This window comes from Anopheles aquasalis, chromosome 2 (genome assembly GCF_943734665.1).
Source record: "Anopheles aquasalis chromosome 2, idAnoAquaMG_Q_19, whole genome shotgun sequence".
NCBI classification, from domain to species: Eukaryota; Metazoa; Arthropoda; class Insecta; order Diptera; family Culicidae; genus Anopheles; species Anopheles aquasalis.
The window spans coordinates 73,773,147-73,800,646 of NC_064877.1; the positions used below are offsets into that span (position 1 = coordinate 73,773,147).

Consider the following 27,500-nt stretch of genomic DNA (forward strand, 5'->3'; position numbering starts at 1 on the left):
TTGCTGTTCCGCTGCAAAGTGCACCACGGGGTAATGATGTCCTTTCGGCTTTCGGACCCTTCGGTTCGTGTTTTCCTATCGATTATTGCCGATGATGGTGGTGAAGAGTGTTTCTCGATGAAGCCGACGTAGGATTGAGTTTTGTGTTTTTAGGATCACCTTTTTTTTGTTGTTTTTAGACGGGAAGTACTCAGTGCAACGGCGGACAAACACTGTTTGCGTCTTATTTATGGGATATTTTATTTATGGGACGTTGTAGTTTGTACTTTTCGATGCGGAACTTCCCGATTCCCTGCAGGTAGAGGAATAAATGCAAACCAGTATTTCGTTTCAAAATTCTTTTACTCCACAAACTTCCTAAAAGCAGAAATACAAATCGGTCTGAGTAAAATAAATAACCTAGGACGTGATCAGTACAATCATTTGGATGAAAAATTATCTAATCGGCTTTGCAGGTACGTCAGACGCACCCAGTAAGTGTAAAGCTACGTGATCTTTAGGCGATTTCGGGCAACTAATCGTTTTCTAATATGATCACGTTTATGCTACCACCACACCTTACAGTCAGCAGTTCTTTCGGTTCCCCAGATCTCTTCTTGGGTGGGAGAACGAGCAGAGCAACATTTGTACCTCGTCTGCCATGATCGGACGCTGTCATTGCCATCTCCAGCCCCAGTTCGGCTTCGTAATTTCTGTCTGCAAGCGAGCGAGCGAACGCCCCAGAGAGTTATTTTTAATCCCGCCAAGAATTACCGTTTTTCCTCCCCCAAAAACGCGAGCGTTGTGCTTCCAATTTCTGTCTTTTGATGCGTGGTGTGAGCACAACAAGGTGCACATTTCACGTGTCGCTTACACGAAACGCACCCCCGGTGTAAAGTTGTTTGCGCCTGACGCCCATGGTGCGGGATGCCGGCGTCGTCGTCGTCGTCATCGTTGTCGTCGTCGTAAAATGTCGATGCTGCTCCCAGTGTCTTGATCCCACCCGGTACGTGATGTCGTGCTCGGACAACTTTACTTACGCATTTCCGTCACACCAAGCAGGGGAAAGCGGAGGATAAGGAGACGGGGAGGGGAATACACAAGTGCGTCGTGCAGTCATTAGGTCCACATTTAGAATTTATTGCACATCGCGGCTGGTGTCCGATGTGGTGGGCCCGGTGGTGGAGTGCAGAAGCAGACGGAACCGGTGCACCGTTTGTGGGTGAAAATTGCTTTTCTTTTTTGGGTTTCTCAGATCATCACGTAGCGCGCAATGCCTTGAACGATAAATCGGAACGCTCACTCGATCGCTCGCCCTCGGATCAATCTCGATCCTCAATCAATGAGGAAATCAATTTTGGCATCGTTTGGCTAGGAGGGAGGAACGATTTGCAAAAAAAAAACAATCCCGTACCCTCTCCCCCACCACGCTACAGAAGAACAACAAGAAGCTAATGAAACAGAATGATGTTACAATCGATTAAAGCATCCAATTGCATTCGAACGGAAAGGCGTAACCGGCGGGCCAACTTCCTTGGCGCCTGTCGAGAATACACGCCACCCCTTGAATCGATGCATGATAATGAATCGCCGATGAGCACCAGCGGGAGGGAGAAGGGGTGAGAGAGAGCTCCCGAAAAAAAACCTCCCAGCAATAATCGCAGAAAACGGATCGTATAGCGTATGAGAATTGCGAGCTGAAATGAAAAGCACACAAAAAAAAAAGAATCAAACATCAAATTGAAACAATCGAAAAACACATGAACATGAGCGTGATTGCTCGGGTTTTTTTTGTCTATTTTCCCAGACCAGCGGCCGAATTGAGACCGTTCAGAATTGCATGGATGTTTCCATTTCCCCCTTTCCCCTGCTCCCAGCACGCCCCTCTTCGCCTCATCGCTTATGATTACGGTTACGCGCCAGGAAAGCAATCCATCGAACCACGGATCCGATGCGAACGTTGAACGGTTGCGCGTTGATCGATGAAAAGCACATAAACAAATTAACAATCTTCTCGCAACCAAGGTGAGAAGAAGGGGGTGGATGGGGTGAGCTGCAATCAATGAAAATAAAAGATAATCGAACGTTACCCCGTGCAATTGAATGTGGGGAAAGCTCGATCACCTTTTCTCGTCCCCGGAGCGTACCACCCGGGTGGGTGAAGGTGGAATGGAAAAACATACTTCCTGTCCGGTGCTCGTGTATTGTTCTCTCTCTCTCTCTCTCTCTCTCGAAAAAAAAAACAATTTAATAATTACTTCACCTCGAGCGAGCGATTCCAGCACGATTGGAGCAATGCAATCTTGCCTGTGGTCTGATCAAGCATAAATTATGCTCAGAACAGTAGTGTGTGAGGCTCATTGTTGGCTCTGTTGGTGGCACGCAGCTTGATGTCGAATGTTGTGGCTTTTGGCCCCCTTCTGCCAAAGGTTAAGCGTTGGATCACCTTTGGGCAGCTTCCTTCGTTCAATTATTACTCCCACCGGGGGCCAGCAAGGTAAGCAGCTAGAAGGAACCATTCGACTCGGCATCAAGAGATTCTCGAACCGTCTCTCTCACTCGAGAAACGGTTTCTGACGGAGCGGAAAAATAATTTGATTAATCAAACCATTTAGCCCATGATAAACGGTGCAGTTGAACTGAGGTTTCCGTTTTCTGGGGGCTCTGAAGAGAAGGAAGGTGGAAGAACCGAGAACCGGGCGTGATGGTGGATTGTTTATTTTTTTGCTTTCCATCCTTGTTTTTCGTGTGTATTCGTTGTTGTTTGCCGTTGTTAATTTTTAATCTTTTCATGCTCAACTGGAGGAAAATAGATTCAATTTTCCATCCATCCATCTCTCTCTCGCCTCGTGCGTTCTTGTCTATCTTTCTGTGCACAACCCGTGGCTCACTGCTTAGAACCCGTTCGAATCTGCAAGAACTTTGAACCTCACAGCGAAGCATAGAGCACACGCGCACATTAAGTCGTTATGGTCTGGCAAACCAAACCAAACCGAGAACAAAAAAACGCGAAACAATTGCTCGCGAAGTAATGATCGACGGTCCATGTTGAGCATCAACCGCATGCCATGAGATTGTTGGCGTGAGATTATCGTCTCTATGATTGTATACCACCGGAAGTGTGTGCCAGTCAGCCAGTGTATTTGATTGGAGATAGTTTGGTCCATCCAGTCAGTGTAAAACAACGCACACAGCTCAATCACATCACCAACAAACCACTGACGGGCTGATTGACAACAGCGATCAACGATGTACGGCTCCCAAACATTCCGACGCAATTCTGCCCCGCAATGATGCAGCAGAAACGCGCCGAAGAACAAGAACAAATGCCCAGTTTCCTCGCACAAACGCCCGTTGTTTCTAGGTGAAAGGTATGTAATCGAACCGATCATTCCATGGTGGTGGTGCGTTTGTGTTGCTTCGCTTCTCATGGCTCTCGTCGCTTAAAAGCTGAAACATGTCAGATGAAGATGAGGATGAAGGCACTTGTATTCACCTCGCAGGTACATGACGAAATTGCACCTTCGGACGCCTTAGGAGATCCCTTTTCTTTCCCACCACCAGCTCGAGGACGGTTCCCGGAATTGGCTTCAATTTATCGATGAAAAATCCATCCGCGCGTTCGGACTCTTGACTCGTACTCGGTGTCGGTTTGGCGGTCATCTGGCCCCTTTTTTCTTATTTCTCTTCACCGGTTCGGGTCAGTTCTTTGCCGGTCGGCGTTGCCAGGCGACGTGATCATGCCTAATGCAGGCCATTGGGCTTCGTGTCCTTTTTTCTTTGTGTCGCTTGTTGCCTGTCCTCCTTCACCGACCGGGCAGGTCCCGAGCGGTTGCTAGGTTCAATTTCGGTTCGGTTCGCTTTACAATCATCAATTATGAGTCTGGCGGCACGGAACCCTCGTACCCCTTAGCACCTTATGGTATTTATGAGCAGCTGTACACAATACTCGTTACCGGGTGTACAAAAAGCTTTGAAACGGAATTCTTAAACCGCGTGTTATACAACGTACAACGCGAGTAAGTTTCGTGCGTGCTTGCTAAGCTGTAAACTACCACGCCACAATCTGCCAGTGCTACCGGAAACATTCCATCGATCGAAATCTCGGCGCGCGGGCATGCCATTTCCTTAAGCTGGAGGTGTTGAAATATTTACACACATACTTGTGCTCCGTGCCGTTCCGAATGACAGACCGTGTGGTGGTTTTGCTTGGCAAAAAATGCTTCCAGACGTTGCTTCTCGATCGCGGAAGGTCGCGGAATTCCACGACAACACAGAGTTGCACTCGAGGGTGGGGCGATAAATGGTCCAACCGCCACCGCATTATGATCGTGTTTTATCCACTTGCTTGGATTCTCGCTGGAAGTCTGGACAAGTCATCGCGAGCGCAAAATATTATTCATTGCGCTCGACCGTTGGTCGTTTGGCGGTAGTTGAGTCATTTAATCAGCAGCTTTTTCGTGGTTGTTCTTCTGTTTGTGGTTTGAGTTGCTACGGTTGCTCGCATAATTTGATAGCAAGCTTCCTTTTGGAATTGCACGCCATGGGTTTGACTTTGAATTCCATTTTAAGTTTAAGAAGGAACGGCGTTCTCTGGGTCCATATCCTTCGTCTTCGTCGTCGCCGTCGCCGTCGTTGTTGTACGAATGAAGTGATGTTTCGAAACATCGTATACGATGCGGGGGACAGGGGTGCGTTCATCTTCAACAACAACAACAACAGCAACTAACTACGACCAGTGGCCACGGACATACCGAGGACAATGGAGGAGGAGGAGGAGTGAGACTGCCGCCACTGAATGCCCTACATAAAACCTTCCGCGTACCTTCCCCGAGAACGGCCACGATGAAATCATTCCGGAATATCATGCACCCCTTTCCTTCTCCTCCCGTTTCCCCCTCCAAGCACTCCTATATGAAGCAATCTAAATTCAATTTTCCGTTTTGAACCTTTTCATTTTCGTTTGGACAATGTTTTCGAAGTGAGCGAGGAGTGGCGGGGGGATGTCGTTTTTGCTTTTTGCCACCGCGCGCACCGTGGTATGCTCCACGCGTGGCTTGTTAACGGTCGCCCAAGCACCACCAGCAGCAGCTCGGTGAAGCTGATGGGCGCACTCCACAACCGAAAAGAGCCCGTCTGGCTCGGAATCGGTTCGGATCATTGATTGAAGGACAGGACGGGGCCATTTTGGGTCGACCCCGGGACTCCAAGGACTCGCCAGGGGATCGAAGATGTTCAAATCGGTGCCGGTGTGGAGGAATATCGTGGGGGGGGGGAGAGGAGTGAAAGGGGACCAGCGAAGGGAGCGGGCCCTCGATGTTTGATTTCGAATCGATTCCGGTCCGGCTTCGCTCTCTCGCTCGGCATTCGACACCGAGCAGTCATCATGTATGCGATTCATACGTTTGCATAATTCAGGCGTCCATTTTTTTGCTCCTCTGCTTGATTGGTATGTGTGCCTGCACGTGTGCGCATGTGTTAAGTTTGTTAAGCTTCCGCACGCTCATCGGGATGTGTATTCCAATTTTCATCCCGTTCGTTAGCTATCGATCGAGAACGGGGCGCATCCGAAAACAGTGGACGCTGGAATGCAGAGAGCGTATCATTTTTTGAAGCCCGCTCCTGAGAATACTAAAGCAAGATAAATTAATAAAGCACGGATCCTTGCACTGAGAGGTGCTGGTGAGAGGATTCGACGTTAAAAGGGACTCCAATTGAAACATTCTAAAAAATCATTCCGCCAGTTCTAAAAACAATCCCATTTTATGAACACGGAGTACCATGAAGTACCGTATTACTCCATTGTGGGCTTTCAATTACACCGCTCTTACCCACGTTACGACACATGTTTAACTCCTTTTCCGGTGCTACTATCAGTATTCACACCTCATCCTGCTTAATGACTTGTCGCCGGTGCCTGTGCCCCTCGGGAAAGGACCGGCAACTACCATCACTATCATCATTCTCATCATCATCATCATCTTACGACAATAATGAGCTTGCTGGGTGTGCCTTCCACGGGGCTTGGCTTTTTTTTTTGTGTCTTTTTGTTTGTCATTTGTGCCTCCCTTCTGTCGTATTCGTCGGCGGCACTGTGGCCACTTAAAAACGCTCATAAATGTCACCACAGTAGTGGCTCGGTGTGGTCTTTATTACTGGCCACTTGGCCAGCCACCGCCTCAGCCTCGCGTGCGTGCGTGCGTGCGTGCATGAGGTGTTCCGCGAGCAATCGTACGCTCGCTCATCGGCCACGCTCGTTGCGCACGCGGCGTGCACGGCCGGTGACGCTGTTTCGCTGTTTAAACATTGTGATGCTCTCGTTTTACGATGCTACTGCGCTGTTGGTCCTTCTGCTGCTGCTGCTGCTGTTGCCGTTGTGTCGTCTACGTTCTGTTTTTATTCGAAACCTTTTATGAGTTGCATGATTAAAAAAACGGGAAAATGAGCGAGCGCGCTTTAGGGCTCGAAATGGAAATGTCCCTCTCCTCTAGAAGGGTTTATTTTAACAATCTTTAAGACCATTGCACTGTATGCACCGGAAACGTGGTGCGGACATTTCGTACATTAAAATGATCTTCACAGTGCGATAGGGCGCGATCAAACCGGGTTAATTCGCTTGTTGATGGAATTAAGAATAAAAAGGCAAAACCTACCACATCGCTTCCCCTTCTGCAAGAACGGTTTAAGTTGCTTCTATTTTCAGCAAATTGTTGCCATAAACCCGCGGGCCGCGGCCCGTTGAAAACGAATAAAATTCCGTTTAATTACCCGCTTGATGAGCCAGTGATTTGTTTCACACCGCAAGCCGCTGCATAGCCGCGGCCGGTCGATACAGATTTGGAATTTAAAAAAAAGCCACCCAAAATCCACCAAAAACTTTAGTAAAACCAACTCACCATTTTGCGGCTCACTTTTGGTGGCGTGCACGCGTGTTTCCGTTTATTGTTAACCTTCAGTGCGTCAAATAATTATAATCCACCCCACCCGGACTGGTCGTTGGTGGCTGGCCGAGGTGGTCTTACGGTTAGAGGTCATTACACACGAGATTTATTCCATCCTTCATCTTCCTCCTCTTCCTCCTCCGGGGTCTCCAAGGGGCAGGGATGAGTATGTTTACCACCCTCCCTCACTCCGTCCTCGCCGTTCCACCAACCAGATGAACGATCGCGATAGGAAGCGAAGTCATTACTCCAATTAGCTTCGTTCACTTACGCGCGCGCTGCGTGAGAAATTTGGCGTTCACCAAAATCGTACGTTCGGTGGGGAGGAAGAGCAGAAGCGAGGAAGCCAGAAAATCAGATTCATTCATTTGCAATCCAGGAAGCAGGCTGCTCACCCCGTGGACTCACTGAATGGATAATTAATAATTTGAATAATTCAATCCCACTGAAACGAACGTGTGGCGCTAGTACCGTCGAGGCGCGTAAAGGAAGGGAAAAAATGCCTTCAACGAGAGGCGCCGTTTTCGAATTGCGGATGGCATTCCATCAAATTGTTTGTTTATTTTTTGTGTGTGGTTTTTACTGAACACAATCGCGACCGTCCAAATGTACGAATGTCGGCTAACGCATTATCGCCTTTCCGTATCGTTGCAGGAATCGTCACCTACCTTAACGTTAATCTCATCAAAAGTAAGTATTTGCCTCCGGGCGGGATGGAAACCACACCACATTGGACAGCATACTACAACAACAGTGTCACTCTTTGCCATTCATTTCGCTTGCCACTCGCTTCACCACTCGCTTCACAACCGCCCAGTGGTAGTGGTAGCAAACAATCGAAAATCGATCATATCAAGCCCACTGCTTCGCATCGCCAAGCCCTGACATGTTGACAAAACCCGAAATCAAATGACTATCATTACATTTTCCAATTTCGATCAGATACTGATCTCGCGCGAGAGTGGGGTGTTCGGTGTTCGCGAGCGCAAAGATCGTTAATGTCTGTTCGCTTGACAGCTCACCAGTCCGCTGTCCGGTGAGTTTTGCCTCGAACTGGCCCCGGCACAACAAGTAAAAACAAAAGTAAAACTAATTACAAGCGAACCGGCGGTGCCCAAAAGGCAGTTCCCTTCACTTGCAGCGAAAGAAGTGGTCTACAGTAATCATAGTATGCAGGATTGGTGACCACCGAGGCGCGCGAGAGGTGGTCGCATGCCTTCGCACCTTCCTTCGGAAGAGCATTGAAATCGGTCCGGGGCATCTAAATAGTTAAAGCTCACTGGTGAAGGTGGTGCGTAGCTTGACCGTCGAGTGTGTCGGTGACGAGTTGTCTCATTTTGGAATGAGGGACCACCGATGGTACTGAGGCAATAGATGGTACAGGGCAGTCCGAGTGCGGTGCCCTCGGTACCAATGTACGATGCGTGATTATAATAATCATATTCGTGGCTAATCACTTTTTCCCGCGCGCTGTCATTATCGTAGTGTAAGTCGTGGTGTTTGGATCTTCGCGTGGTCATGGTTCGCCCGAATCTCCTCGGTTTCGTCTAGCTATAGGTACGGTTAAAGAATAGGTAAAACGATAGTCCTTTGTGGTACAAACATGTATGCAACTAGTAACTAGTTAAGAAGGGAGTTAAATGAATGAAAAGTCACCTTCAGCTGTTTTAACATAGTAAGAAAACATTAAATTCTTCCGGAGATGATAATACAAGGGCTTAAAATATTAGAAAAATTTTAAGAACAGCAAAGCGCCAACATGAAAGATAGAACCTAGTATAAGTCAGTAGAGCTGATAGAAGACAGTAATTTATTATACAGGTTCAATCTGAAAATAGACATTCTTTCAATACAGATTGTTTAACGTAGAAAAACTACCAAAGAACTTATCCACCAACCCTTGAAATAGTTGGAATTTTCTAGGGCCCCACAAATGGTGTGATGGTGCTGCTTAAAACAAACGAAACATAGAAAGGATAGAGCTAGAGAGAGAGAGAGAGAGACCGAACGACGAAAAAAGCAACACTCGACTAAGCAACATCAACAAAGAAAGTTGAAATTAGATACCATGGACCCCGAGAGAGTGATTGCGTTTGCGCTGGCGTTACGTTGCGAAGTTGCGCACCGGTCGAAACTAGCGTCCCCTGTACCTCGTACGCCGTTTCCCCCTCTTCTCTTCTAGCCCGCCACCCCTAAACCCAGTACCGTTGGCGGCTCCATGTTCCGGTTCCATGGGCCCCGTCACATGCACCGAAAAGTGTAATTAGTTTTTGTCATTAAATCTAGATTTGAGCAAGAGATTGATGTTTCTTTGCCTTCACGACGCGGCGATACTTTTGTTTTTACGTTCGTCCGTGCGCTCGCACACGGAACCAGTACTTATGTTTAACCAACAGCACGCGGCAAACGAACCATTTTCGGTGGCCCCTCGGAGGCCGGGTGTCGAAGTAGTTAGCGTTCCATGGTGCGCAACGCAACCGCACCACGGCGACGTCCTAATGATGTTCAAATGTGAAAATCGGTGCTCCGGTTCGGCCTGCATCTTCCGAAAACACAATTTTGCTTACACACCTCTCTCCCTGTCTGTCTGTGGGGTGGAGTGAAGGGTGGTGGCTGACGTGATGTGCCGACGAAACTAGACAAAGAAAGACCAACGAGATCTTACGGCTAACGCAACGCAACGTAACGAAATGGACGAGAGATCGAGGGCAAAATGGTCAGGGAGAGAGAGAGAGAGAGGGAGAGAAGGGAATCTGTCGGAATCGAAGCGCAAAGGTGTGTTACAACTTTGAGGAAAGGCCGATTTGTGGTGCATTCGTCGCGTAGCCTCAAGATTAAGTGCCTTGCGTATCATGTACGTAAGCAAAGTCGAGCAGGTTACATAATTTGATTAAAATGTGGAAATGCCTACCACCTGGAGTGAGGCATCTGCTCTTGTGCAGCATCTTGAGTGGAGAAACGAATCGTAACCAGAAAAGCTGCAGTAGTTTGAAATCAATTGATCGTGTTATGAACATGTTTCATACTCTTACGATCTTATATTGAATTCAAACTGTTTTCAACAAGCTACTGATCAAATATTTGCATAAGATTATCTGCTGATCCAGTCCAGGTGCTTGTCCAGTTGGACAAAGCTCTTAATAGGTCTAACTACTATATGGGATTTACAAATCCTAATTTTATCTGTTCCTTTACTCAGCTTTGATCGATATAACCCTTGCATATAAACATAATGCAGAGCAGAATTTTGAAAAACAACAAACACAACGAAGCGGAAGCTAATCGCTCGCTAGACTTTGATCGATGGACTTGGTAGTGTGCGGCGCAAACATAACTGCCTGCCCGCTTGCAGGACGTTGCAACTTTACTTTATAACCTGAAATTTGCAAATGCCAAAACCGTCCAAAATCCCAAGAAACGGAGAAACCGAGGAGGAACGGTGGAAAGTGGCGAGAAACGAAGGAACGCCAAAAAGCGCTCCAGGGCTCCTTGGGACCTCTCTCTCTCTCTCTCTCTCTGTCTTTCGGTGGCTTAACGGAGTAACGGTACCTCGGCAGAAGGAAGCACACACATATGGCCCACATTTTATCGCAAAAGATCGATGATCCACCTTCGTGAACTCCGTGGACCGGCCGGTGGAGTGGTGCTAGCGGCGGTGATGGTGTTGTTCGCTTGCCGTTGAGTTAGAAGTCGACTTCTTCTCCTTCGCCTAGCTGGCCATCATAATGGGCGGACTGGCCGGACTATGTGTTCCGTTCCGTTGTTTTCTATTTTTTCTCCTTCTTTTCCCCTTTTGCGAGCTCCGAGCGCTGCTCCGGTCCACCGCTCGCCGTCATCATGTTTGTTGCGGAATTGTGCAGCGTTGAAAGTGGAACACGTTCTTGGCGACTTCTCGGCCCACCAAAAAGCAACCACGCCATATTGTCGATGAGCAGTGGAGCATCCTCCCGGCAAAAGGCAGTTCTAGCCATAGGCAGGGCCCAGGTTGTTGGTAGGCAGGCTTTCCAATTGTCTTGAACACGAAGGATGATAAACCGCGAGCTCACACCGCCGGACAAGCCGGGGAATGTGCTTTGTTTTGCACTGTGTCTGTGTGCATAAAACGCGCACCACGGCGCACCAACTGCCAACTTTTTGTGTTGTTGTTGTGGAGGCAGCTTTTTGGAAACCCCGTGCTTGCATTCTCTTCCTTCGTTATTCGCCTTTTTGGGTGCGCCAACGGGAGGGGAGCCATTTCTAATTCTTGGTATTGGCCGCACGGTGGTGAGAGACGTTTCGGTGGCGCGGAAGAACCGCTTGGCCAAGCGAAACGAAGGAGTGCGCAAAAGGATTGGAGTCCCTCGCACAATTTACGATATCGTTTACAGTTTATTGGAAGATATTGGAGGGTTTGGGGTGGTTTTGCTGCCACTGCTGCTGTCTGTTGCTGTCTTCCTTTCTGTCGTGCTCTGCTGGCGCTCTCGTTCCCTCACTCGTCTGCCAATGCGCTGTGCGGTCCACCATTTTAGTTTAAACATTTAATGTTTTTATTCGAATTCATTCCACGTAAGGCAAGGGGCCGCGTGCACGTACAGTTCCCGTGCCTATCCGGTTGTGCTAAACTTGTGCCATTTTATTTTCAGCATATACTAGCTCTCTCATTCTCTCTCTGGCTCCCCCATAATTGAACAGAATTTTCGCTCGAACAGTTCTTGGAAAACCCGTGGTCCGAGATCCTCCATTTGCAATACCATGTGGCCTCCATTGTTCCGTGTTATTCCGCTGATAAAACGAGGGGTGGCATGGCGTGGCGCCGAGCATAATGTTTGCTTCGCTTCAGTTTTGCTATCTTGAAATATTCCAATGTTTTTTTTGGGTACCTCCCACTACTCGGCTACGGTGGCCAATATGGCGTGATGCTTCACTTCACACATTGCCATCCTCCCCCCAGGGATCGAGCATGCAGTTCGATGTTTAATTTTCCAGTATGACGTTTTATTTGGCGTCAGAAACAAACTGCTTCCCTTCGTGCCCGTGCCGAGCCGTGCGAGAATATTAGCATTAAGGCGGCCTCCGGCCAAGCTCAGCTATTTGTGGACAGAGGAGAAGTGTTTCTGGGTGAAGCGATTGGGCGTGTGGCGGTCGCAAGCAGATGAAGCGCAAAAGACGATATTTTAAGAAGGAATGGTACTAGGAAGCCAGATAAAGCGAAGCAGCAATGAATGTCCACCGGGAAAACGCCTAAGACGACGGAGACGACGACGACGACGACGACGGAGATGCGATGGATGAAAAGATCAGAAGCATATCCATTCGGGGGTCTCACCACCACCCCCAGTCTGTGACTGTAGTGGCGATGCGATGGGAGGAAAGTACACTTTTATTGCATTTTATTTTTGGAAAGTTAGAGTTTTGTTTGCCGAGTTTACTACTGTTTGCCGGATTTACGGAGTTGCGACGACGCGGTGCGTACTGGAAGAGCGCGCGCTCGCGATCACGAGAGCGCGGGAAAAGGGAGCTGGTGTCGCACGCCCGCCAGCACGCCTCCAAGAACACAGACTATAAGGGCCGGAGCATACGATGGCAATCGCAAGTGACAATTTTCCGGACGCGGCCCATCAATTCGGCGGCAGCGGTGCTGGTGGGTTTCGTTCTTTTATTTTTGGTTTTCCAACGCCAACATCACCGTTCCACATACAAGGCCACCGTGGTCGTCGTTGTCTCCACCGGACTGTATCGTCCACGCACGCGACGCTTGAATTGCCCGCTGAGTGGCGCGTACCGTTGAAAGATGCTCATGCAGTGCTGCTCGGAGTAGCAGCAATGGGAAACAGATTTTTCTCAAGAATATTTCTCAAAGTCCGGTTTTCCTTTTTTCGCATATTTTTAATCGTACAATTGTTTGCAATCCTTGCATTTTTTTTCCTGAGCTATTAACGATTTACTTGATAAGAATTAAATGTTTCGCGCGTGGATTAAGCATGAACGAGAGAGACATTGGCAAGCATGCTGCGCCCAATAAAACCATCAACCCGTTGACAGTTAATCCACCAGGAATTAGTCCGTTGTCACCGTCACCGTCTGGTGCGGGCAGCAGCACAATCAGCCATATTTTAAGACGTGTGCTAGCACTGCAGCACTTGAAAACGGATAAAATCAACTTTTCCTCGTTGTCTCTACTAAATACTTGAGCGACTTTAAGTGGATTTTACCACTCAACGGCTGCTTTATTGTGCCCAAACAATGATTATCGTTTTGATGCCGGGTATTTGAAGTGGTCGCGAGTATTTCATTGCTTCCTGTTTGCGCTATAGTGGCGGTATTACGTGCTGCTAATTTTGCTGCTGCACATGAAAATGGTCTCGCTCTTTATCGTTGTTTTCAATTTCGCTAGAGGCTCCTAGGTTCGTTTCGACCTAGTTTTCCATTTTCCAAACCTTTTCGAGTGATGAAATGCGTGGCGGAATGGTGTGTTCGATCGATTACTTACACTGAGTGTCTTTGGTGATATATTAAAAGTTGAGTCCCCGAAAAGGAAACCAAGTTAATCCGCGCTCTAAAGCAAAGAAGCGGGTTTTCCGGAAAAACTCTCTGGTTCTAGCTGGAGAGTGATCATCCCTAGCCCCCCGTAACCCTCGCACCACTCGCATTAGAGACAACCGAAGGAAAAGAGTTAATCCACAACTTATGAGTTTGAAAACAAAACAAAAACAAAACATCAACTGCTGCTGGAACACGGTGACACCCATGAAATGTGAAGCCGGTACCGACCATATCGTCGGCGTTGTTGGCATCTAAAACCGAACCGAAAGTCACACTTCCATCCCCGCACCCCATCCGCAACTCGAGGTGCGCGACGAATGAAGATTTAAAATCATTCCGTGATGAGTTTGAACCATCGAGCGCCTCCTCCTTCGAGCGCTGGTTGGTTGCGGCTTACGCAAGCGACGTTCATTAAAATTATTTATTACGCTTTTCCCCTGCGACAGTAAGCCTCCGGGCGGCATTGGCGACGGCCATCGACGACACTTTTCCACGCTCTTCATTGCCGTTAAGCCGTGGCCGTGGTATGTCGAAGATGATGATTGCGGGTGGTGGTGGGTGATGGTTTGGAGCATTGTAAGTTGCCCCTTTCTGAGCTTCGAGCGGGGAATTATTTCCGTAATAATCGTCACATAAATCGTTTGCTTTTGGGACCAGACTAGCACGCCTGCATGCGTTCGTGCGCATCAAACATGGTCCACTGGTCCATGGTCGACCATTCTTTTCGGGAACGGTACTCAGCTCAGCATGATACATTGTTTTCCTGGTAAACTATCCAGTATCCACTTTGAAGTATCATTGCATTGGAATTCAATTCCGAGGTCAAAAAACAATCGAAAAAAGTGAAGCGAAGAGTATTACTCATCGAGCGCGTAATGCACTTTCGCTGCATTCCTTTGCACCAGCATGCACCGTTGCACTCCAGGCTGCTGCTGACTCATGCACCGCCGCAAGACCTTGTAAACCGTGACAATGTTATGCTCACGCGTGCACACAACCGCAAGGTATGCGCCGGCAATAACACATAATTATTTCCGGTTCTCCATTCCACACGCTCGGAGGGGATTTTGTGGAAATTCCCAAAAAAAATACAATCCAACATCATCTCATCTCGTTTCTCCTTCTTCGCCCCCTTTGGGCACACTCGCTTCCCTCTGATGTTTGCCTGGCTGGCAAGCGTGCACGTGCTGTACGCTCGGTGCCGGTAAGGGAATGCTGCATCTCTTGCAAGGCAGATGCATCGCGTTCGCAGCATCCGCGGGCGATTGGCGTTGGTTGAGCATAACGTAGCTGGAAAACGATGCCATGCTAGGGTATGCTGTGGCCGGTAGCCGTGCGCCATTCATGCTTTTGTGCCACTGCCACTTCCGCGAAAGGGATGTTTTGCATTCTCTGTACCTTTTCCCGTGTTTCCCCGTTCGTTCCGATTAGTCAGCGAGCAAATATGCTTACGCTGTCTGATTCATCGGTTATCACGAGCACGATATGGTGCAACACTACAGCACCACGGCGATGGTTCCGACTCTGACGTCATCGTCAAGTGCGGCATCGTTGCCAGCGAATACCAGAAGTAAACCCTGCTCGCATTAAAGAAACATTTCTAGGCAGCAAACGACCGCCAAAGCAGTTTCACGATTGACGCACTGGATATACTTTTTCCGGGGGCGCGGGCGCGGGTGTGGGTGTAATTAATAAAATTTATTACATTTCCCGACACTTCACTCACAACGGACCACACATCCCGCGGTTCGCGGTGCGAGGAAGGAATGCATTGGGACGGCGAGTGGAGCGTCGAGGGAGGGAGTGCCAGATGAAGCGTCCAAAATCTACCCTCCTCTGCAACGAAAAAAAAAAGTAGCGGAACCAAAGACGAGTAGTGAAGAGATAAAATGATTTTTATCCCGTTGCCCATCCGCGAAAGAAGGTGCTCGCGGTGGCCTCGGTCGCGAAGGATCATATCGAGGAGCCAGCACCAGCGACGAGCGCATTGTACGCACAAGACCCCTCGGGCGCGTTCACACCATTTTATTGCCAACTTCTCCCGCGCACACATGCCCGTATGCGAGGAGGAATAGGCCACGAAATTTCGGGTGTCACATGAAAGTTCTAAAATTAACGCAAAACGTAGATATTAAAAATAATTAATTGTATTCCGTGCATTAGCGTGTCTCTCTGGCCGTGTGCGATCTCTCTCTCTCTCTCTTTCTGTCTCTCTGCACACCAGCCGTGACTGGTTTTTGGATTTGTATTTCGTGTCGCATATGGTGGGGTTTGGTGTGCGCGGTGGCATGTGCGAGGTCTCGCCATCGTCCTCGTCGTAGCTGCCACACACTTCACAGTCTGTCAGCTGTAGCAGCAACGCCAACAGCAGCAGCATCAGCAGAAGGAGAAGTCGAAGCAGGAGCAGTGTTTGTGTCCGGCACAACTCGCATGTTTCCCTGGCCCCTTTCGGCCCCCAAACCGAACCGTTTCGAATGTTTATGTTTTCTTAAGTAGCAAAAACACACTCAAGAGCGGTGAACGCATGATGCAGCGTGCTCGCGCGTTCGTTGGCGCGTTGTGGGATTGCATCAGCGTGGATTTGATTCCTCCCCGGGTTCCCTGGGTGTGCGCGAGCCGCAGCCACTGTCCGGGGTAGCCGTAGTGGCGCGTGCTGCCAGTGGGTGGGTGCACCTGCGGCCACGATGCATCGCGCGTGGATTACATATCGCGCCACGACGAAGGGGCGATCGCTGGGCAAAGTATGCTAGAGTTTCCACTTCACGATGGAGGATAGAAGAGGAGGAGGATCCACTACTTCCTCGTGAATGGCACCATAACCCCCCTCCCCCTATTTCCCCTTATCTTGTAATGGAGGAACGGAACGGAAAAGTAAAAATAAGTCGCCTCTCTGCTCGTACACTGACAATCCGCCTGGGGTTGAGTGTAGTGCTGCGGGTGTGCGCCATCGTAATCGCGGCTTGTCATGGGCCGGGGATGCCGGTTAATGAGCCAGGAAGCTGGCGTGAAGGGGGGCCACAGGCGGAGAGAAGAAACACATCGAGATGTGCAACGAATTGTGCGCCTGTGGTACATTTGGACCGGACGGATTAACCGGTGCCATCGATCAAAGTAAGACATTCTCACAATCCGACTGCCAGAGAGAAAGAGTGGAGGTAGGGGACAGGGATGCAATAAGAGAAGAAGTGGCAGGATGGACACTTAACGAGAGGAAAGTAAAAATGGGCTGATGAGAGCCGAGTGTCATGCGGAACCCTGAACATCCTGCTACGCTTCGAGTGCGACGTGTGTGTTCGTTTTTCGTGAATTTCTTTCTGTTAAAATGAATGCGATACTTAACTTTATGTAAACGTTGCTTTAAAGAACATTTTTTAAGGAAATAGTTAAAAAAAATGCATATTTTAGAAAAGGTTCATTATCTGTTCAGCTCTAAAATCGACCAATTTCTTGGTCTTCAAAAATACCTAACAAAAGCCATGCCATTCCATCCTTCGACAAGGGTTATGTTTTGGCACGTACCATTGCTAAAAATGTGCCAACAGTTGACAGCCCACGAGGGGGTGAGGGTAGGTTTGACGAGTAAATTATTCGCACAGATAATGAAGAGCTCGCCACCGCCCGTTGTACCGAGGCGTTCTGTGACCGCTAGTCTGTCAACATTTCTTCCTTCTTCTCGAAATCAGCTGACCATGTACCCCGTGTCACGTAGTCAGCGAATGGTACGCCATTTCTCTCAAAACCGAATGTCGCTTCTGGCTTTCTGCACTTGACATGAGGTCCCGGTCACACATGGTAATAAATAATTAGCATTATTTGTTGTTAAACGGTTTTTTTTCGCACACAAGAAAACCGCAGCACCACGCTCTCTCTCTCTCCACCGAGGCATTAGAGTAGAACATGCTTGGCGTGGTACAAGTCGCGCGCGAAAGAAATGAAAGTCCGCGGACAGGTGGCTTGGCGCGGTTTCGGAATTGTTCTTTCATCGTATCGGCATCGACTTGTCGCACACAGTCCGCAGTCCGCTGTGTACAGTGAGGGTTATTTATTTGCACGCCCACACTCGCTGGTCATCCCCCTGGGCAGGGGGTTGAGAAACGATTTTTCCCTTTTTGTTTTACTTCAAACTCAGCAGCATCGTTTCAACTGCTCATTAGACCGTTTGAAGTACTTTGAAGCTGGTTAATCAGGTTGTGTAAGTAAATAAATCATCGCATCCCGTCGGCACTCGTGGTGCGGCTACTCCCACGTGCTTTATTCTGGGAGACCCGGCGGAAAAGGGAAAAAGCAAAATCTGGCCACCACACCATCACGTTACGTAAGATCGCAAACCTTGAACCGATGGCCAATCGGAGACGCAGAATAAGCGACGGAGAAGACTCGTCTGCAGGAGAACGATGAAAAGGAAGCTGTTCGAAAGCAGAAATCACATTCCGATGAGTCCATCATCATCATCATCGTCGTGATGGTCTGCGTCATCGTTTGCGAGATTCACTTTTCAAGATTCTTCATTTTCGCTTTCCGTCGACCAAGTGTATGGTGCAGCAGCCACCGAGAGGTGGACGAAGGAAAACCGGAAAAGAATGCACTCGACACACCGAACTACACAGAGAGAGAGAGAGAAAGAGAGGGAGACTGTGTCAGTCAGTATGTCAGTGTGTTGGCCTTCGGTCTGGAGCCGCAAAATGCATCTCCAAGAAGCTGGAAAGATGGTGGGGACAAGACAACGGTGGCCCCAGAATGGCACTCTGCGTGGCGTTCTGCGAAATCTCTTCCTCCTGGCATCCAAGCCCCCCACAAACCGGTTCACTGACGCTGAGAGTCGAGAGTGAGAAGAATGCAGTTGCATCACGGATGGTGAGCGCATACCATGCCATGCACCGGACCAAACGGTGATGATGATGAAGCAGACGGTGGGGGAAAACTTGAGGAAAAACCCGGAAAACGATCATTTTCCGACCGGCGAGCTCACAAGACAAATCACTGCACTTTTGTTTGAGTCGACAGTGAGTCGTTCTTCCGGTTCTGGAGTTGAGGAGAGGCGCCTCTTTGGCGTCCCGTGGCACACAGAGAGAGGTTGTTTTGTTTTGAGTTTTCTCGAGCCTGCACTGCTGGTCGTCTGTGTGTCTGCGCTTTGATGTTTGCTGCGCACTGGCCGACAGCCCGAGGTCAATCTTGGGATTCAAAACATTTTCAATCTTCACGAGGGCAGAGGCAGAGAGCGAGAGAGAGACAGACAAAGAGCGCGGGACCAATCGTCGAGCACTGGCAATGGGTGCCAGACCGAACCGAATTTAATCAAAATGTGTGCATCACTTGGCGGAAATGGAATTTTGGGAATGGGAATGGGATGCTTTCAGTACAGGGAAACAACCAGGGGGGGAGGGTGGCCAATGGGGGGACAGAATGGGAGCCACATGTTGGGACCCTCGAGCTGAGACTAGAATGATGTTACGACGGCGGACAATGTGTTTTTTTTTTGTTGGACGGTACCGCATTGGCGTGTTCTTTCGGGCCAATTCCCGTGGCCCAATTCTTATTTGTGAAGCAGCGCCGGATCACGCTGGATTGCGATTGTGGGCGTATCATCCGGTTTTCGATTAAGGAACGGTTTCTGAATGTTGGATGAAATACAGCTTGAATTGATAGCTGTCTTCGTAAATAATGTTGCATTTTTTCACTTAAAAGGAGCGTCTTAAAATGATTTTTTTTAATCAAACACTCAAACACTTGGACATTGGTTCATTACTCTTATGCTTTTATGTTAAACGTGCCACAAGAAAACATGTAGCATGCTCTTATGCATTAACAAACATCATGATGCAGCGCTCAACAACAGAAAATATGAATCACACTCCTTTGTTCCATTCTCTTGACCTTGAGCCCGGATGCCAAGCGAATTATTTCGTCAGATAAAATCGATTATCCTTGTTTTCAAGGTGATCATCTCTCTTTCTCCTTCTCCTTGTATCGTCTCTTTACAAGCGAATGAGTGGGACGCTTCGCAACATTTCCGTTTGCGCCAGTTCGCTCTGCATTCCTGAACGATTTGTGGTTAACTTTTGGGACCGCGGCCCAATTAAACAGTCCTCAGTGAGGTTGGCATCTCCGCAAACTCCTTCATAACCATTTGGCACATCGCTGGGAAGGCAACGATCATGATCGCAATTCATCGAGATGCGCGTTGCTTGCGGTTGTGCATCAGCTTCCGTCCTCGCAATCGTCATCTTCATCGTCGTCGTTGTCGACGTCAAATGCGTTGATTTCATCGCCCAGCTTCTCTTCTCCGTTCTGTAGCCGTGAACAACAAGCTCAGATAGTCTGTCGGTCTGTCCGGCGGTCGGTCGGAGACAGTTATGTAGCGCGATGATAGCACGGGACGACACCGCGCCAAGCAATGAAACGCGCAGTCTGGTGTGTGCGCGAGCGCTCACTCGTTCACTCGCCCTGCTCGTCCGGCAAAACGGCCGGCAACAAAGAGGCGAACAACCAAAAACACCGAAACGAAATCGAAAATATTCAAGGTCACCACAATTGATATTCACTGCAGCACCAGCGGCACCAGCGGCTGGGCAGCGAAATTTGTGATTTTCGCGTTTGTCGTGGTCGCGCGAACGGGAAGAGGATCTCGCGAGAGAGCAGGTGGGGGGAGCATCATCCCGCTCCATTCCATTAAAACATCGAGGTTGAACGGTTGGACCGGGTGTCTACCGGGTGGACCATGGCGGGTATGGCGGCGTATTAAAAATTAAACACATAAAGCGCCCGGCGTCGGAATGGGAGAGAGAGAGCGAGAGACGAGCTGCTGGAAAAGAAGAAGGGTTGGGGGGAAAAGGGGCAAAAGATTCGCCAAAAACGAACCGTCGGCGTCGGCGACCAGCCAGTCAGCCAGCCAGCACGTCAGGGAGCAAGAAATGGAAAAGTAAAAATTGCGGATGCTTAAGACATGTACCCCTCGCCCTCCCAACGGCTCGCGACTCGCGACTTGGGGCCAAAAATAAATGATGCATAAATTTATCAGAAGCGAAGCGAGCGAGCGAGCGAGCGAGCGGACGATGCGAGCTAATGTACAGATTTGGCCACCAAGACTGCGGGGCTGCTGTCGCCTTCCAAGCCAATCGACGCTAAAATGCGAATTGCATCCACAACACTTGCAGCGTCAAGCGCACCTAACGCAACTGGAAACGGGTTTCTGCAAAAGCTGCCGGACTGCTACACGGAACTGTTGGAGGAGTTTATGAGCGGGCTCAAGCTCGTCGTGCTTGTTGTAATGTTGCCGGACTGTTAGTTTTTTGTTTTGTTTTTTTTTTGGGGCTGTGTGGCGAAGTAAAATTAATTGTCCGCCGAAACACGACACTTGCTGCTTGATGCTGAGCTCCTTGCTGGGCTTCAGTGCATCATTAATCGCCTTTTTGAGCACACGTACACGGCTCACGGCGGCCTATGTCCCCTGCTTGGGAGCATTAGCACTCACCAAGTCACCATCCTTTTGCTTCCCTGAGCTGCTGCTGTTTAATGCAAGAATTTGTACATCCGATTCGACTGGACCCCCTTTCGAAGACGACCTCATCGAGGAAGAAAACATCGAGGATGACGACAGCGCGGGTGCGCGCTCGCGATCACGCTCGATTGCTGGGGCGACGACAACGATGACGACGATGAAAGCGAGAACACGACGTGATCAGTGATCGCGCGGATGCTGTTCTCGGTGTCGTTTTGCTTTTTGTTTTGGGTTTGCTTTGTACAGCGTTTAAGCAAGGCACCGGCACCGAGGGTCACTGCTGGTAGGCCAGCAGCATGGGAACGGATCTTGCGTTTCGCGCGCTGTTTGCGGCTTGCTCCGGGACCGGAATGGAGGCTGTGCTGAGAGCAAGAACACTTTACTGCCCACAATTCCGGTTCCCGGTGTTGTTGTTTCTTTGGAGAGATCGTTGGGTGGTACTTTCGATTTTTTGGGTGCATTAGCGGCAGGAAAGGGGTAGAATTTCCGTCTTTTTGGTATTATTGTCTTTGTCACCCACCGCACAAGCAGCCGGTTTGGCGAAAGGATCCACAAGTAATGCGATGAGTAATGAGTTCGTTAGGGGGGAAGCTGTACAGGAAGCACAAAAAACGGGTGGCAGTCGCTTGGAAGGCAATTTTGCATTCCTAAAGCCGTCGTTCTTTAATTACATTCGCCTGAAGCTGGACAGGTCTAATCCAGAATGCTGGCCACGCTAATGGATTGCGCTCACTGATGAACTGAAGAATTAATGTTTATTCAACAAAACGTTGTAGCTTCTACGCTAGAAACTAAACACACTCACCACCGGATGCCACATACTGACCCTCTGGCCACATCTGGAGAGCTTTCCTTCCCAGAACCGGTATCTCATCTAACCCGGGACGTCTTTCGCTTTGAATTCGCGAGAATTTCCGATCGGTGCGCACAACAGATCCGTGAGAAATTATCGATTTGATTTCCTGTATTCTTGATCGTCCACTGGACCGCACCGGACCACAACCGCAACTAGCGCGCCTAGCGCACAACTGTTCCCGATGGTTGCAAGATGTTTGCGATCAAAGTGAAACCCGAAATACCGTACGGTCGGTGTAAGGATACGTTGCGATTACCAAAATGTGATTCTCGTTAAGATTCTGCACAAACCGACCCAACACAAACGCACACACACCGGTACCTGGTGAGTGCTATAATTTTGGGGCCAAAAAAGGGCGGAAACATTAATCCATCGATGAGCGAGGCCATGAGCCGTGAGGTTGGGGATGTGGTTTCGGGGCCGGTACGTGGTCCGTCGTCGAGTGCAAACTGTTCGATACCAGGAATTCTCGAATACTTCCCTGGTGCCCCCTTTGCTGGGATCGCAAAACAACTCGGGGAGATGTTCGGAGTGACGACGACGCTGCCAACATGGCGCGTTGCGCCGAAAGGGCCGAAAACCGAAAACCCGGAGTCCCGTTAGATTCCCTTCTCCGGAGGAAGAAAACGCGGAAATAACGAACCGACAAACGGACACACAAACCGTTGCTGGACCGGCTAATCGGTGCCGGACAATCGAGAAAGGAAAATTGCATGCTCAAGGTCCACCCCAGGACCGTTGGCTGGAGTCGGCCTTTCTGGCTCCATCTTTTGTTTGGTCTCTCCGGTGCCCGGTTCGGTCGACGTGACAGGTTGTGTGAACACGACGACAAGGATGCCTCGTCCACATGTTACTAGGTATAACTGTTTGGTTTGGGAAATTCTTCACCCAAAACCCAAGTGATGGAAAGGGAACTCGAGCCTTACTCATCATAAGTCGATCTTCATTTAAATTAATTTGAAAATTTGAACAGATTCCGTGTCTACTAAGGTCCTACGGAGAGCCAAAACATCAGCACAACACAGTGGTCCTTCGAAGAAATCGATTCATACATACCAGTACCGTGGATCACTAGCGGCGGATCGCTTGCGGAGTGCAAAAAGATAATTTAATGCATATGATGATCATAAGCGGAGCTGAGCGGTGCGTCAATCTTGAAATCATAAGCTCCAGATCATAAGAGTGGAGACTCCAGTAAGCCAACGGCTACGCGATCCTGAAAGGTGTATAATTTTGCGGCGCTCTAAAATCGCTTCGCAAAATCCCCTTTCTGCATCGTCCTTCTTCTGCCTTCCTTTTACTTGCCAGCTTTTAATTTGTTCAACGTTGAGATAGAATGTTACCTGAAAGTAGTGTCCCTACACTGCTGAAGGAGCATTTTGCGATGGAAATTTTCTCTTCTTTCTTCTTGGTTACAGATTTTAAATATAATATTTGCAATTCAGATGCCATTATGTGTTTTTATAAAGAGCCTTTAGTAAAATTGGCTTAAATTTAAGGTAAACCATCAATGTTAACCTACATTGACTGTTTGGAAATTGAGAATTTGAAAGTGTTATGTTTTGAAGCACATTACAGTTGGAGATAGCTTCGACAAATTGTATGTAAAAAAATTCCCTGTTTCCCTTTTTTCCCCTGTTTAGCATCATGGTGTAGGACGCTTTAAGATTCGTTTGTTTTGTTTCTAAAGCAATAATAACCTTCTATAATTCTATATTCTATAATACTTGCATAGATTCGCAGCAAAAAATCATAAAAATATTCTTATTAGTGCACCAAGATTGACGATTGAGCCAATAAGCTCGATAGTATCCTAGACATTGAATTTCCAAATGATGATTTGACGAGATCGCAGTATGAAACCATTGCTATTGCATCAGTAACCAGTCAAAAGCCAAACACTATGAAGATATTTTGTCGCGGAAAAGCCCGCTTGACAGGTCTTCGAGGTCATGGTCGTCGATCACCAGTAGCGAAACAATCAATGCCGACAACATACCCCGTACGTCATGTGCGCATTGATCCCGGCTACCCACTCATTACCTGCGATTCTTTTCGACGGAACTACGCAGATCACTCGCTCATTTGCCGGCGGTGCATTAATCGAGATCAGGCCCACCAGCCACGCCGCGCTGTCGATCAATTCCATCGCAACCCCGTCCAACCCATTCCACCGCCAAATCGCGAACCTTTCGCGCCGAATTGCGCTCCCTGGAAGGAGAGCAAAATTAGGTTCATGAATGGGTTTGAATGACGGCGACCGTGTGCAGCCTTCAGCGCACAAAAAACCAATTCCAATGCTTCCAACACTCTTCATAAAAAAAAACAACCAGAAACACAAAATCATTGCAGCCTGCAGCACGGTACAGCGTGGTGGTGCAGCGCGCTGAATTAGCCGCCGCAATCTCCACCGTTGCACCGCCCGAGATCGAGACATAATTGATCGACATTTAAGGATTGGGTTTCGCTCCCTCCTCTCCTCCTTTCTGGGGAGGTACACCTTAAGTGGAATTAGGAGGTCGGCGTGACCCGCAAACTGGGCCCGGGGTTCGGGGCCCTGGCTACAATTAAAATGTACTTAACCGTGCAAAGCGCGCGCTCGCGTCGTCGGTGTCTGTCTGCGCCTGAATTCGGGAGGTCCTAAGCTGTGTGCGGTGCCGCCGGGGGGCTTGAAAAAAGGTCTGAGCTCGCTGTCCACGAGTGACCTTGAACGATGGTCGGTTCCTCTCCGATCGAATTCCGCACTTCATCCTAAACCATCGACGATGCGGCGCATAAAAGGACTTCAATTCCGGTTAAGTCATTTTAAAGGTCCTAGAATTTAAATTTCAAAAAACAAAAATTTACAAAAAGAACATTCACTTCCTTCGCCTCTCCCTCTCTCTTTCTCATCTTGATCGCATAGAAATTATGCAAAATGTCCCGTTACCGTAATTGAAGATCCGTATCCGCCTTCACCGCGTCCACCAGAGTCGAAACGCTCGTCACTTGCAGCCCGAAACGAACAAAAGGGATGCCACCGAGTACCACGCACGCATCCGCACCGTTTAATCCTTAATTTGTTTGCCGATCGTGGAACAGGATAATGAGGCGCCGTTGCCGTCGCTCTGTTCTGTTCTGTTCTGTTGTTTGTTGCAAACCCGCTCCGTTCCGAGCAGTCGAAGGTCAGTCAGTCGTTTGATGGAGCGTGAAATGGTGCCAACAGGACCCTCCATTCCCCGGGGCAGGCGGGCGGGCGGGCGGCTGATGGTGGTAGACGCATCGCACGCAAAGTGACGAACGGTAAATTTGTGTTCTGCATACGTTTATGCGGCTGACAAGCACTCGGTCGATTCGCTCGCTTTCCTTCTCTCCCTCACAGGTACGGTGGAAAGCCCCAGACACGTCCGGTGTGCGAAATGCGGCCGTCGAATGTCCTTCGTCCTGCGTGGTGCGTCACCGTGCACCGTGCGTTGTCGGAGAACAGACCAGATCCAGCCAGCACCCTGGGAAGCATTCCCGGACGCTAATTTCCGGCACGCAATGGCGAGTACCGCGTGAATTCATCACGATCCTGTCTTTTTAATTCCTGTACCTCCTGGGGACCGAGGAAAAAAGGGAAAGGAATGGTGGTGATGGGGATTCTTATCCCCTCGGTCCCTGCCACCGTGGCCACCGTGGCCAGCGTGGCGGGGCTCTGATGCGTTGTGCAAAATGCGCGCGTCATGTTGTTTGAATTGGTCCGGTTCTGTTCTGTTCGGTTCGGTTCCAGCGTGGCAGTTTGAGTTTTTGATGGATTTCTGTCGAATGCCCTCCAGTGCTGTGAGTCCGTAAATTAGCGTAAACCGGGACAACCCGGAGACCAGAGGGACCAAACGCGGGTGCTCAGAGAGGAGGGAACGAGTTTAAATTCTAAATTAGAGTGAAATTATGCTCGTCTTCGGCGTCGAGACGTCGACAGCGGTTGTTGATGGTGAGTGAGGTGAGGGGCGAATAAACACATTTTCTGGTGCCGCACCGGAGCATGTGGTGCTTTGGGAGCAGAAGAAGGGGTGAAGTGGAACGGATTTTTGATATAATAATTTCAGTCACGGCATCTCAGAACCCTTACCAACTCCCCGTGTTCGCTTATTATTGACGACCGAGGGATACGGTGCGTTCGCCGTCGCCAGTCCTTGGCCAGTAATGTTCCGCCCTGTGCGGCCATAGTGTTCGAGATGATTCAAGGACCATGCTTTTTGGGGAATATCTGGAAAAGTTTCTTGGGAAAATGAAGTGATTCAAACCGAGGGATATTATCTCTCGGACAAGACAGGCTCTGATTTACAATTAATGATGCGCGCTATTAGTGATCCAAGGATGGCCGTACAGGATGGCAACTTTCACTTGCGGTAAACTAACATTAGCTTAGCATAAACTGTCATTTGGTGGTTTGTTATTAGCAACTAAATAGCAAAAGAAAGTTAAATAGACAGTATGCCAGCTGACTCGAGATATATTAACAAATTTATAAGCCATCACGAATTGCAAATGAAATTTCTAATGAAATTTCGTTTTGGCAGTTCTTAGCAGCAATGTTGCATTCGTGTATCGGTGACTTATGCAGTCTTTTGTTCCGTTTACAAGCTAGATCATGCTACAATATGCTTTCAACACACTAATTACCCTCTGTAATCGTGCTGCAGCTAATGAATTGGTGCCGCACGATTACCAAATCTTCGCTTACGAAACGATCGCAATCGATCAACCATTTAAAGCGTACGTTTATGCCGCAAGACCACCAAAAACAAACAAAACGCTTCCGCAGTTCCAGAGAGTTGTAATTTTCACCCAATTTCTCGCTCGATCTCGACTCCACGGCACAACACGATCGATTGCCACCGGTTTGCGCTGGTTGGGGTTGTCCAAACTCAAAGCCCAATCCACGACGCCGTTGAGGAGCCCTCCATGGTTCTGGTGGGCACATTACGAAGGGCTGGCGCCGACAACCGGGCTCCAGATGATGCCAAAAACAACAGCAACAGCAACAGCAACGGTGACGGTTGCCAACACGAACCGCGGCACACCGTGCTCTGATTTTATTAATCATATTAGCCGCCCCTAATAGCCGTTATTAGGTGCGTGTGCGTTCGGGGTGCCTCGCGGGTTGCGTTGCGATCGCATTTACGCAGCGTTACACGGTTGCCCTCGGTCCTGGGAGGGTGCGTCCTTGAGCGATGCACCGATGCGCAAATATTGCCGGTCGGCGCTAGCAGCAGCACCCTTAACCGTCTACGCCGCCGCATCATCATCATCATCATCATCTGCGAGGTTTCTTAATGTTTGCAGACTCCCAGTTTGCGCAGCCACAGAGAGTGTATGTGTGCGAACGATGCGATCACGATGATAAATGCGGTCTAAGTGTAGGGTTCCGCTCCTCGTACAGCATCTTTCAAGTGCCGAACCGTGCCGACAAACCCCTTCGGAAGGCCCCACACACAAATTGCATTAGCCAGAGAGGCTCCCCACCCTTCCTCTGCTGGCAGGCAGGCAGGCAGGCAGCATAAAGCGAACACAAGGGCCCTAGAGCAATGTGCGATCAGCATCTTCGTCGTTGTCGTCGTCGCCGTCTGGGGCCCCAAATGCTTTGCTCGCTCGTGTCCTTGAGCTCGTTCTCGGAAGCGAAAGATGCGAAACATACTCGCGGAAGCGAAGCCGGACTAAACTTCATTTAAAAGAAAGATTG

The 27,500-nt window shown here is 49.1% G+C and overlaps 1 protein-coding gene across 4 annotated transcripts in view; it reads left to right on the forward strand.

The window, feature by feature from the left end:
• The window catches only part of LOC126573012 (voltage-dependent L-type calcium channel subunit beta-1), a 117,078-nt gene that overhangs the window by 43,367 nt on the left and 46,211 nt on the right, over positions 1 to 27,500 (forward strand). For all 4 annotated transcript variants that reach the window (XR_007607980.1, XM_050232777.1, XM_050232780.1 and 1 more), the window contains exon 3: positions 7,575 to 7,610. Coding sequence is in view for 3 of the 4 variants with exons in the window: in XM_050232777.1 (XP_050088734.1) it covers positions 7,575 to 7,610 (36 nt within the window). In the remaining variant the exon portion in view is untranslated. The remainder of the gene's footprint in view (positions 1 to 7,574; positions 7,611 to 27,500) is intronic.